General features: G+C 37.3%; 3 protein-coding genes across 3 annotated transcripts; 1 reads left to right on the forward strand and 2 right to left on the reverse strand.

Moving 5' to 3' along the window:
- Nucleotides 1-66: 66 nt before the first annotated feature.
- On the forward strand, nucleotides 67-1470 carry LOC108200778 (HMG-Y-related protein A). Its single transcript, XM_017369028.2, has 2 exons — nucleotides 67-213; nucleotides 373-1470. The coding sequence occupies exons 1-2, from the start codon at nucleotides 160-162 to the stop codon at nucleotides 1234-1236; spliced, it is 918 nt and encodes a 305-aa protein (XP_017224517.1). The 5' UTR covers nucleotides 67-159; the 3' UTR covers nucleotides 1237-1470.
- Nucleotides 1471-2256: 786 nt separating this feature from the next.
- Nucleotides 2257-4261, reverse strand: LOC108200827 (pectinesterase). Its single transcript, XM_017369086.2, has 2 exons — nucleotides 3328-4261; nucleotides 2257-3245 (listed from the first exon to the last, which is right to left on the reverse strand). The coding sequence occupies exons 1-2, from the start codon at nucleotides 4220-4222 to the stop codon at nucleotides 2554-2556; spliced, it is 1587 nt and encodes a 528-aa protein (XP_017224575.1). The 5' UTR covers nucleotides 4223-4261; the 3' UTR covers nucleotides 2257-2553.
- A 4704-nt stretch (nucleotides 4262-8965) lies between these two features.
- On the reverse strand, nucleotides 8966-9941 carry LOC108200828 (21 kDa protein). The gene has a single exon (XM_017369087.2). It carries the CDS (start codon nucleotides 9853-9855, stop codon nucleotides 9208-9210), a length of 648 nt encoding a protein of 215 aa, XP_017224576.1. The 5' UTR covers nucleotides 9856-9941; the 3' UTR covers nucleotides 8966-9207.
- Between the last annotated feature and the right edge of the window lie 2210 nt (nucleotides 9942-12151).

A 12151-nucleotide genomic window follows, 5' to 3' on the forward strand; every position in this document is an offset into this window, starting at 1 on the left:
CGCGTGAAATTCCCAAAATCATGATCCACCATCCATTGTACCTGGAAATGAACACATTCGCCACCGTCGATCTCCTCATCCTCATTTTTTTTCACTCCTTACCTTTTTAAATCCCCTCCTTCACTAAATTCAACTCACATTTCAAATCTCTCTCTCAAAATGGCTACTGATAAACCCTCCCTTCCTCCCCCCACTCTAGCTCAATATCCAGAGGTTAAATATCTCTCTCTCTCTCTCCCTCTCTCTCCCTCCCTCCCTCTCTCTCTCTCTCTCCCCCTCTCTCCCCTTCCATTAGTATCTGTTATTGAAGCTACGTTTAGTAATTTTGTATCTAATTGGATCTTTTAACCTAAATTATGATACTTTTTGCAGCTAATTTTGGGAGCAATTGAAGCTCTTGATGACAAAAATGGAGCCAGCACGGAGGCGATATCGAAGCACATAGAGTCAATGTACGGCGAATTACCCGCAGCACATTCAACCCTGTTGTCTCATCATTTGAACAAGATGAAGCAGACCGGAGAGCTCGTTATGTACAAAAACAACTATCTGAAACCCGACCCGACCCGGACTTCTCGCCGCGGACGCGGCAGGCCACCCAAGGCGAAAGTCTCGCCTGCAGGTGATGTTCCGGTTTCGCCGCCGCGCTCACGTGGCAGGCCGAAGAAGGCTGTGGAGAGTGAGGCGAAAAAATCGGGGACGCGTCCACGTGGCAGGCCACGGAAGAATGTGGAGCCGAAGAGTGAGGCGAAATTGTCGGATCCGCGTCCCCGTGGCAGGCCACCGAAGATTGTCGATCCAGCGGGTGCTTCGTCTGAGATTCGTCCACGTGGCAGGCCTGTGAAGGCGAAGAGTATTGATCAGGGAGCTCTGGTGCCTGTGAAGCGTCGTGGCAGGCCGGCGAAGATTGATTCGAGCGCTACCAAGACATTGTCTCGTCCACGTGGCAGGCCCCCGAAGAATTCGCTGGCCGGCCCGTCTCGAGGACGTGGCAGGCCGAAGAATGCGAAAGCTAAGGCTCCTGTTGCTCCTAAAATCTCAACAGGTCCTCGTGGTGGCAGGCCTCTGAATGATAATGCAGAAGACTTTGAAGGCCCGATTTCCCTGCCTGTGACAAACAGTCCGTCTTTGAGTGGAAGGAAGCGAGGCAGGCCGAAGAAGGAGAAAGATGCATCTGCAACACAGCCTGGAGCCAAGAGGGGAAGAGGAAGGCCCCCTAAAGAGACTTCGGTTTAACTGATTCATTAGAAGCTTAATTGATTGGTATAACACTACACATTAGTCGTAGATGTAGTCATGTAGATTTGAGCGTTGCTAATTTAATCAATTGTAGTTCTTGGATTTAAATTGTTGGGTGTAGAGAATTGATTACTGGTGGGATTTAATATGCAATTGTTATGTGTAAATTCTGGTTGTTGGGGGTGAGAAACTGGTTAAAACATTTGAAATGAATTGATTCCTCTTTGTATTTGTGCGTTTGTTGCCTACTTTGGATGAGATTACAAAGGAATGTCTTTATGACTTATCTGAAATCATGATGTGTACCATGTGTTTTTATTCACATCCTTGTTTTGAATTAAACTAGCATTATGTTGATGGTGATTGTCAATTGCTAGTTCATTAAAAGTTCTTATCATTTAGAATTAAAGTATGTTTAGAATTGTGTGTATACTTTTAGAGTTTAGCAAACAATGATATTGTGCCAGGTCTTCTGAGTTTCGGAAAGTAAAAAGATCACTTATTTTGAATTTAAGCCTCCTGTTCATAGATCAATATATTACTGTTACTTCATAGTTGATGCTGATGTTTGATAATTGCTGGCAGTGTTTGAAGCTTGCGGTTCTTGTTCTTGATCTGTAAGAAAAACCCGTCTCGATGATTTCCGGGTCATTTGACCTCTGCTCTAGCTGTATGCTGGTTCCTTGGCTTTGTATTGTGCAACATGAAGAGAACTCTGCAAGATTAAAAGAGATTTTCGAGAACTGTTAGTCAACATACTTGTAGTAACCTTTCAAGCCTCAATTACTCCTACATGAACTTACCTCTGTACTGTTTATTCAGTTCCCTGGGGAAAAAATGGTTGCATAATTACTGATTACTGGATCTAACATTCATTTCAGGTCTCCGTTTATCTGAAGCTGTCGAAGATTCAAGAACATACCTGTCATTGCATCGATGAAAACTATTGTTACGTTGCTGTAACAAGACTTCCAGTCTAAGACCAGCTTAGATGTATTTTCTCTCAGAGGATTGCATCTCTCTGCTGACTGCAATTACCTTGATCATGAACCTCTGGGATCTGAACTTGGTTATTATGTATAAGCTTATGAGTTCAAAGTTTTTGTCATCTATCATGTTTATGAGATCTCATATGAATATATGATCTTAATGCAATGCACAAATGTACTACTCTGTTAACGTAAAAAAGGAGTATTACTCTGTTACATAAAATATGGTCACACAAGGACTGAACCGAAAAACCAAAACCAAATTAAGCCAACTAAATAGTCTAAATATGGTTACACTTTATTTCACTTGCCTAGGACATCTTAATCACAATCCGGATGTATATGGCACTCCGGTGGCTGCAAGCCATGAATCGCCACCAATGAAGCTCCTGACCGAAAATCTTTCAGCCTCTTGAACGCCTGTGATGACATGGTATCCCGGCCATCTCACCCTTCCTCCAGTTCCTGCACCACTTCCGCTATTCATAAATTCACCATAATACAATGTTTTGAGAGCAAAATCGCCGCTCCATGGCAGCCAACCAGTTGAATGAATCAAGCCGTCTAAGAAACTTTTTAACACGACTGTCCTTGAATATTGCTTCCATGGTCTTCCAAGATACGTTTTGAATGAACCCTGAACTGTTTTTAAATCTGAAGCTGCTGTAATCCGACAATTATGCAACACAATACCCGTATTCTGATTAGGATCTGTCCTGCCTTGTGCGGTTACTGTGTTAAACTGATTGCTCATTGGCTTTCTTACGTAGATGTTGCAGTTCTGCATGATTGCAGCAGCGTTGCCAAAAATGAAGTCCACAGTTCCATAAATGTCACAGTTGCGGTAGAATTGGCGTTGGGAGTATACGTAGAGAGTGTCTTGATAACCCTTGAAGCTGCAGCTGTAGAAAACAGATAAATCAGAGCCAGATCGCAGTGCAACCGCTTGGTGGCTTTGTGGCCCTGCTGTGTTCTCAAAAGTCATTCCGCGGACAATTAGTCCATCTCCTGAAGCAGCTGCATGAAATTAACAAGACTTAAGATTACAAACGTAAGATTGCAGACACGAATGAGGCAATGATTAGGGGAATATACTCACCAAAGGTTGCTGAGCGGAAGGTCGTGGAGCCATCTGCATTACTTTTGCTGGCAGTTACAACTGTGGCATCCATTCCATCTCCAACAAGCATCAAGTTCTTCACTGATTTCTTGATCTCCACGTTTTCTTTGTACACTCCTTTCTTCACATATATCACAAATCTCTTTGTCCCGGTTCTTGCTGCTGCCACGGCTTCAGAAATGGTCCTGTAATGACCTGATCCATCTTGTGCAACCACCAGATCAGGCTTCGGTGCTGTAGCCTGAAGAAGCTTACGGTCACTGACTGAAATCCACTCTGGCATATCTTGAGCTAGTAAGTGCCGCCCTTTTGAGTTTCCACTAGATAGACCGAAAGTTTGTGAAGACATTAGCGCTTTATTTATGGCAAGAGAGTTGCCAAGGAATTTTGTGAAATTATTTAGAGGAAAGGAATTTGAATAAGTAGTAGATAAATTGAAATCTGTAAAACCATCTTGGCAAGTTTGGTGGTTGGTAAGGGCTGAACTTAACCAAGTTTGGACATTATTATTACTTTTGTCGCGTTTATCTGTAGACATGGAACGGTTGATCTGGTGTATGCTATCCTCATAATGTTCCAAACAATCAGCCCAAGCGGACTTGGCACGCTCTTCAAAGGAGCTTGTGTCCATGTCTGATACAAGCCTGTGGGCTTGTACCGCCTGAGCCATTGTGGCTGAAAGGGCGGAGTCACGATGTACTATAGACGAGGTTGTTTCTTGATCAGGTTTATGGGAAACCATGAATGAAGTACATAACTCGGGATAGGGTGTTTGGCTACAAAGTGATCCCGTGGCACCATGTACAATCAGAGCTGAGGCAAATACAAGAAGGCAGGTTAAAAGGAAAGCTGACATGCTAATAATATGATCCATATGTTTGGATATAGTGGCTGATAAATTCAAGAAAAGTTGTGACCTGAGGATTTGAAGTTTAGAGGAGGGTTTTTATAGGCCAAGACTAAGTTTCTTGATCACTTGGATTGTGCTATTGTGTAATTCTACAGGTGAGTTAGGTGAACAAGGAAAGCGATGGACCATGCATGAAAATCTAGATTTCGGGTTGTCGTCGATGCATGCCAGATATGCTTTAGGTTTGCTCAAAGTGAAAGAGCAGCAACACTGTCAGCCTCTAATCTACACAGTACTAAACTATGATCAAATTATCAACCAATCATTCTGCTTTTTCCAGGTTGGTTTATATTTATATGAAAAGCCTTGATTACTGATTAGTTATATGGATAGTCCTGATTAGCTAGCAAGTACTGAGATTACTGCGTGATGATCAGTTTACAATTACTTAATGATCTTATGTCTTAATAATTTATGTGTTGATAAATTTACGCAGATCATTTGTCTAGCTATCTACTTTTCGTTATCTTGCGCCAGTCCCCATCTGAAATGGTTTAGAAGCTTTACCTTTTAACCAGATTCTTACACGTAAATCCATGGCATTAATTTTTATACAACCATTTCTTGGACCACAACCGCAATACATGTAACAAAGCTCTCACTACAAGAAAAACGGTTATTTTTAACGGGGTGACACTCCGGATATAAGTATGATCAGAAGTGTACAGCCGTCCATTGATACTGTCCTAGATTGTACATTCGACGGTAGAGTAATATGATACTTGTCACATAGAAATGGAACTCGGATAAAGATGAAACCTGACATTAGTTAGATTAAGAGTAGGTGGCCAGTTAACTCGTGAATGTTGGTGCATATGACTAAGACTATATATGAATAGAGTCGAGCGATTTGTTATGCATATGTGCAGTTATAATTACGCCACTTAGTTACAAATGTAGATATTGATATATCACCATCACTTTTAGAGAACTTCTGGTTGTAACGAATGGTTTGGTATCAAGTTCCTAAATGGCCACTTAGTTGCATTAAATTATCTACATTAGATTGTTGTTCTTGATGCTGATGCGAGATCTCTTTGACATATCCCTCCGTCTATATGATCCACTAGGACGGTTCTTAAGAGTTGAATGTTTGAATTCAATTTAAATCGTAGAAAATGAGAAGCTTAAGAAGGTGTATTATATGAATGCGTAGTTGTAATAATTTCAAATAAATACTATAAATGGAAGGTTAATTCTTTACTTCTAAGATGGGACGGAGGAATATATTTGTAGGGTGTAATTAGAATTCACCAGGGTTTGGAAAAACTTAGATAAGATTCAAACTCTGAAACCTTTGTTTTTTACTGAAATCAATAGAAGAATATCATTCCATACCAATACTACAAAAACTTGAGCTAGAACTGCTATAAAAAATAGAGTTAGCACTGACCGCCAAGACGACCAATTTAGGCAAGAAAGCTAAAATGCAGAGGCTGTCCTGACCACACATGTTGCAATATTGAGAGTTAGAAATCCAACTACCTGTGTAGAGATTGTAGTCCATGCATACATGGTTTAGTACTACCAAAAAAGAACAATTTGGTCTGTTGGATTAACCGTGATGAGAGCAGGGCCGGTCTTTAAAGATTTGGATGCCCTGGACAAATTTTGAAAAAGTTTTTCTATTTTTTCAGGATCATAAAATAAAATTTTACATAGATTCAAATCAATCTACAGTGACATAATCAGAAGCATTATTTTAAGATAAACACCACGATCAATTCAAATGTATATAAATATATAAATTATCATTGATGCCCTAGGCGTTCGCATTTTGGGCTTTACCCAAGGACCGGCCGGCCCTGGGAGAGCTGTGAGAGCTGAATATATAAGCAAGACTATATATTGACCGGTGCAAGACGCCATAACGTAGACTTGTCACGTATGAAGTCCATGTTGATACGGCTAGACCATCAACAATACGCGTGGGTCATAAAGATACGACGGAGATTGACATCGGTTGGAATTGGGACCTGCGATCGGATTTGAAAGAGAATATTGTTAAATTTTTGGCTTCTATGCAACTTGTAGTGACTACTGAACAAAGGTTACAAATAGGAAGGTACTGATCTGATTTTAATTTTAAACATGAATCATTTGGTATACATCTCATTCTGTTCTTTGTGGTGAAACATAAACTCATTAGTTTATGAAACCTTTTCCTTTTTCTAGTGTAAAATTATAATCCAACAGCTAAGCTACAGGTTGCCAACTCCATCGGACTTTTGGTAGTATTGTTCTCTTATTAAGCACCTGAATACATTTGGTGGTGTTGTTTATACTGTTTATTCATTTTCATGTGTCCGAATAAAAGGTTATTGTTTTGTTATGGGAAGAATGGACATAAAATCCAGCTGCATACATTCATGTTCGGTGCCTGAATTAACACAGACAATTGTATACATGCCATTCTTTTATACACCTGATTCGTGTCCTATTTTGACTATTAGATAGTTAACTTGACCATATTATGTGTCATATTTTGACGGTTAGGTAGTCAACTTGACCAAATTTTGACCATTAATTAAAGAAATTTATTAATTATTTTAAAAATCTGAAAATGGGCTTTGAAAGGGACAAGATATATTTTCCAATAAAATAAATTTTCTAATATTTTTAAGCTGAAAATATGTGTAATTTGTGGTCAAAGTTTAATCAGTTCGACTCTTCAATAGTCAAAAGAGGACACATTATATGAGATGGAGGGAGTATAAAGCATCCTTATATACATGAAGAATAAGAAATAAATGAATAATGTTACTCCCTCCGTCCTAATTTATTTGTCTTGTTTGACTTTTTATGGTCAAATTGACCAAATTTTGACTGAAATTTACATATATAAAATAATTAGAAAAAATTATGAAAAATATATTATTAAAATCTACATCTTTTATGTTTTAAAATGTATTTTTTCAATTTTCAAGATCATGTAAGAATAATTACTAATTACTAGTCAAAATTTGGTCAATTTGACCATAAAAAATCAAACAAGACAAATAAATAATTGGGACAGAGAAAATATTAATCAATGAAGGAAAATGTTAAATACAAAGCTTATATTGAAGTTCCATAGCAATTTCCTTTTCTTTTTTTTTTTTTAAGAAAAGAAGATAATTTAACAAATAATAGCCATATGGCATCTACAAGAATGATCGAGTCGCACAAACATAGAAAAAAATTAACATGCCTGTCTTCATACCCAAGATAAGACAAATAAGCGATGTTGAAATTGACGATCGTACATGTATGGATCCTTGATCTATGTTCACCATCTTTTTCAAAAACTCCGTTTGAGCTATCAACCATAAATGCAATTCCCGAAAGGCTTTTATCAATGAATCCAAACCAACTCTCACAAAAGGAGAGAAAAATCACACACTCTCAAACACGTTTTTTTTTTTTTTTTTAATCATAATTGCTAATCTGGCGGGGAAGTCTAATTTCTATTCTTTAACGCGCCATGGAGGATGAATCTCAAACAATTCCTGATGATCTTCCAAGTTCTGAAAATCCACTCATTGAAGGTAATTTGACAGATTTTAGTTTTGAACTTGAAAAAGAAGTTTGGATTGCTTTTGATTCATTGTAATTTGGGCTTAATTTTCAGAATTTGATTCCATAAATTATAAAGAGATATAATTGCTTAGAGCAAGTCCAACAACTGCCTCAAATGATGTCCTAAGTTATTATTTAAGGCATTTGATTAAAAATATTACTCCAACAGTGTCCTAGTGATGCCTTATATCACTGAGACAAGCTCCTCAAGCCTTATTAATAGGGCATCTCTCGCCTTGTCCTATCCTATATTTTAATATAAATTCTTCTACCCACTATCTTTCTCTTTCTATTTTGTATTGTGATTCAATGATGAAAGAGAATATATAATATAAAATATTAAACACATATTAAAAATAAGGTACATTGTTGGAGTTGAACTTAGATAAACATGTTCTAGATCACTTGGACATCATATTTTATATTATATTTGAGGCTCCAACTAGGACATTGTTGGACTTGCTCTTAGTACATCTTTCAAGTCTCGGAAGATCTTATCAAATCTACGAAAGATATTTACTTGGTACAAGGCTATGCTCTAACCACTAAGTGGAAATTAGTATGTTGTTTTTGGTTGTGACAGAAGAATGTAATGTTCTGATGAGTGTTCTCCTGATATGCTCTGCTCTGAAAGTTATAACTGTTTGAAAAGCTGATGTCAAGGATAATACTGGAATTGGATTATATATATATTGCTCTGGAACTTAAATATAAGCTTTGGATTTAACATTTTCCGCTATATTCCTCAAGCAAGAAACCAGAGTCTGACAAAAAAAGAGAGTAAGAAACCAGGGAGTAATTACTTCTAGTTGATTGAACAATTCACTTATCACTTTATTAGAAGAAACAATTCTTATCATCCATTTTCTCTGTAATTCTTTACATTCTGTTTATTTTTTTCGATATATGTTAATAATCTTTTACATTTGACGGGCATTTTAAAACTATCACCGGTATCACCGACGTTAGAAGCCTTTCAAAAGTTGAAACTGAAATCAAACGAAAGGGACATGATGTTTCGCAGATTGGTTCAGAACCTACAGCTAACTTGTCACCAGAGAATAAATAGATTACGATGTGATCAACTTCTTCTGTCCCAAAAATCTCATTTTCGGCAAATATAATAAATGTCGTTCAACACTGAGAGGCTAAAAATCGAACAACTAATTCACACATTTATGAAAAAACCCGTGTGCAAACACGACAAGATAATTCAAAGTACAGAACAGCAAGGAAGATAAGGTTCACTCAAACATTCACAATTCTTATCATCAAAATTTAATTGTGTCTACATCTTTACAACAACAATTCCAATACTTTACATTTCATTCCACAAAGATTCGAGCTCAAAATCTCGCTCATTAGAGATATACCTTTATCACTAGACGTTCTCACGGCTCAGCATAATATTCGGTTACTTTCGAAACATAATTATTAACCAATGCAAGCGCATTGCTCGTTAGGTGCATCACTTTCTCCGACCGATTACAAACGCTCTTCTTCACAGGCCCATCATTAATCTCCTCGAATCCATCCGTACACGTGTCCTCATTCGTCAGCGCCGCGCTCATATACGTCTGCACATTGCTGAGCTGAAACCTAAGCGAGTCGCCCGAGCCGTCCAGCACGAACATCTGCTGCAGCGAGTCGCGAATCTGGTCCACCGCGTCGCTGAACACCTCAAAACAGTCCTGCAACGCGGCCGCGACTCGCGGCTCAGCGGCCTCGTCCTCGGCGTTGTGAGAGAGGTTTTGGACGTAGTTGGCCATGCGCTTGGCGCGGTTCAGGCTCACGCCGACCGCGGCTCGGGCTAATAAGGCCGGGTCTTCTTGAACGTACGCGGCGTAGCGGTACAAAGACGTGAAGCATAGGTCAGGGTACAATGTGGCTTGGCAATTGTTGCGAATGAAGAACAAGTTGCTTGCGGCTGAAGGGACCGGCGAGGGCGCGATATCGGGTGGTGTCGCCGCGGCAACTGAGTAACAAAATAGTGTAGTTGAAAGAAGGGATGTAATAGCAAGTATGAGATGAGTGTCCATTGAAGCATGCACTTTGTGAGATCGAGTTGTTAGAGTTGTGTTTGCAGGGAAAAATTTAGTTGAGGAATTAATTTATATATAGGCTTAAGATTTTACAAAGTAGATGACGATATTACTCTCTTAAATACTCTCTTTGTTTTGAAATATCGTTCGACTTTTTGGCACATACTTCTAAGTCCTTTGACTCTATTGGTAAATTCATTATATTTTTAAAATTTTTTTTTTCTGAATAAAAATATACTCCCTCTGTACCAAAAAACATTTCCTGTTTTGACTTTTTGCACTGTTTATTGTAAGCAATTGACTACTAATTTATACATAATTTATAAGATAAAATATAGTCATGAGTGATCTTGTTTGATTCGTATTTATGAGTACTTTAATATAGTGAAATTTTTATATTTAATACTAATACGAAATTAAAAATATTAAAGATAAGAAATGTGTGTTGGCAAACGCGCACATGATTAACAGGAAAAGTATTAAGAGACGGAGGGAGTATGATTAATGTTATAGTTCAGAAAAAAAAAATTTAAAAATAATAATTTTACCTATGCGGTCAAAACATTTAAAAATGTGTGCTAAAAAATCAAACGTCATATAATAAAGATTAGGAGGGTTTGTGATCATTGTGAATTGTGATTATGTCCTATATTTTGGTGTCCACTAGGCCCGGGCCTTCCTTTTTAATCTTCTTTTTGTACTAATGTAAATGATTAATTAAGAAGCATATCGAATCGTTATGATTAAAATTTGTTTTAGAACTTTAAGTACAACATTTCAGTTAATTATGATTTGTAATTTTGTATCCGGCTACATTAGAGGGAGAACAGTAAAAATCAAAGTTAAAATGTTTGTTTTCTTATTATCATGATTTTAAATAATTATTTCCGTGTATCAGTGTTGTAAAAAGCGCAAATCGGTCCTAAGCGGTGAGGTGACCTTCTGGCGCTTAAGCGGATAAGCGGACGCTTAAGCGGAATTTTAAGCGGGTGATTAAGCGGATTAATAATATATATTTAAAATTTTATATATAATAATATTATATATATAATTAAAATTATAAAATAATTAAGTAATAAGAATTTAAACATAAAATGTTTTTGATAAAAAAGATATTTTTAATATTTTATTATAATTTTCATAATATTTATAAAAAAATATTTGTATTTAAATATAAAAAATTAGCAAGCCAAAATCATTCTGACCGCTTAATCCGCTTAATGTCCGCTTAATCCGCTTAACAGGCCGCTTAATGTTAAAAAACGCTTATTTCCCGCTTAATGTAAAATCGAAGCGTTTTACCCTCCGATTCCGCTTAAGCACCCGCTTAGACGGCCGCTTAATGCGCTTTTTAGAACACTGCCGTGTATTTATGTATTGTCAAGATCAAGCCGAGTTCTTAGTAATGCAAAAGCACTCAGAATGTCAAAGGATGTGCGATAGAGATGGATGGACAACTTAAATACGTGCATAAATACATTGATTAATAGATATAGTACAATGCCTTGATTTAAATTAAATAATTAGTACTACAAATTTGTAGGCATGTGGTGTAGAATAAAAAAGAAACGAGTGTGCAGGTTGAGTTGAGCTACCTATATATTATTCGTGGAGAGGGAGATTATAAAATGCAGAGAAAAGTAGATGAAAGGAATTAAGAGGCAAAATTCGTGGATGACATCCTGAAATTCGGCTATTAGTGGGGTGTTAGGTACGGTTTTATTAGTGCTGTTCCACCCGTGTAGTTGGTTGGTGCTGTAGAACTATGTGATCCTCCTACACTTTGATTTTGGCAAAGTTCACGAGTAATTTGTAGTTGAGGTAATTGTATATCGCACATCTTAGTATCGTTCAAAAATGACAGAGTATTTATATTTTGAGAAACTCAACTCGCACCCCTTATCTTTGATGCACCCTTGCTGTTAACTTCTGTTAACTCAGTGCACTCTGTTAAATCACTATACATATAATTGCAATTCGGACCCCCTAAGTTACGTTCAAAAACGATGTTGTACCCATACTTTTGGAAACCCAAATCGCACCACCTATTTTTACATTTCAAGAACGATACACACATCCTCCGTTAAATTTCGTTAACTTTCGTTAAAATACTCCTCTGTCTCAATTTACATGTCCCTTTTGCTTTTTGAGGAGTCAAATTGACTAATTTTTGACCAACTATTTGAAAATATATATTTATTATTTTAGAAAATATAAAGTTACATATTAAAACGGACTAGATTTAATTTTTGATGATATTTTTTTAAAAATTTTTTTATCAATTTTTCCAAAC

Source organism: Daucus carota, chromosome 9, assembly GCF_001625215.2.
Source record: "Daucus carota subsp. sativus chromosome 9, DH1 v3.0, whole genome shotgun sequence".
NCBI classification, from domain to species: domain Eukaryota; kingdom Viridiplantae; phylum Streptophyta; class Magnoliopsida; order Apiales; family Apiaceae; genus Daucus; species Daucus carota.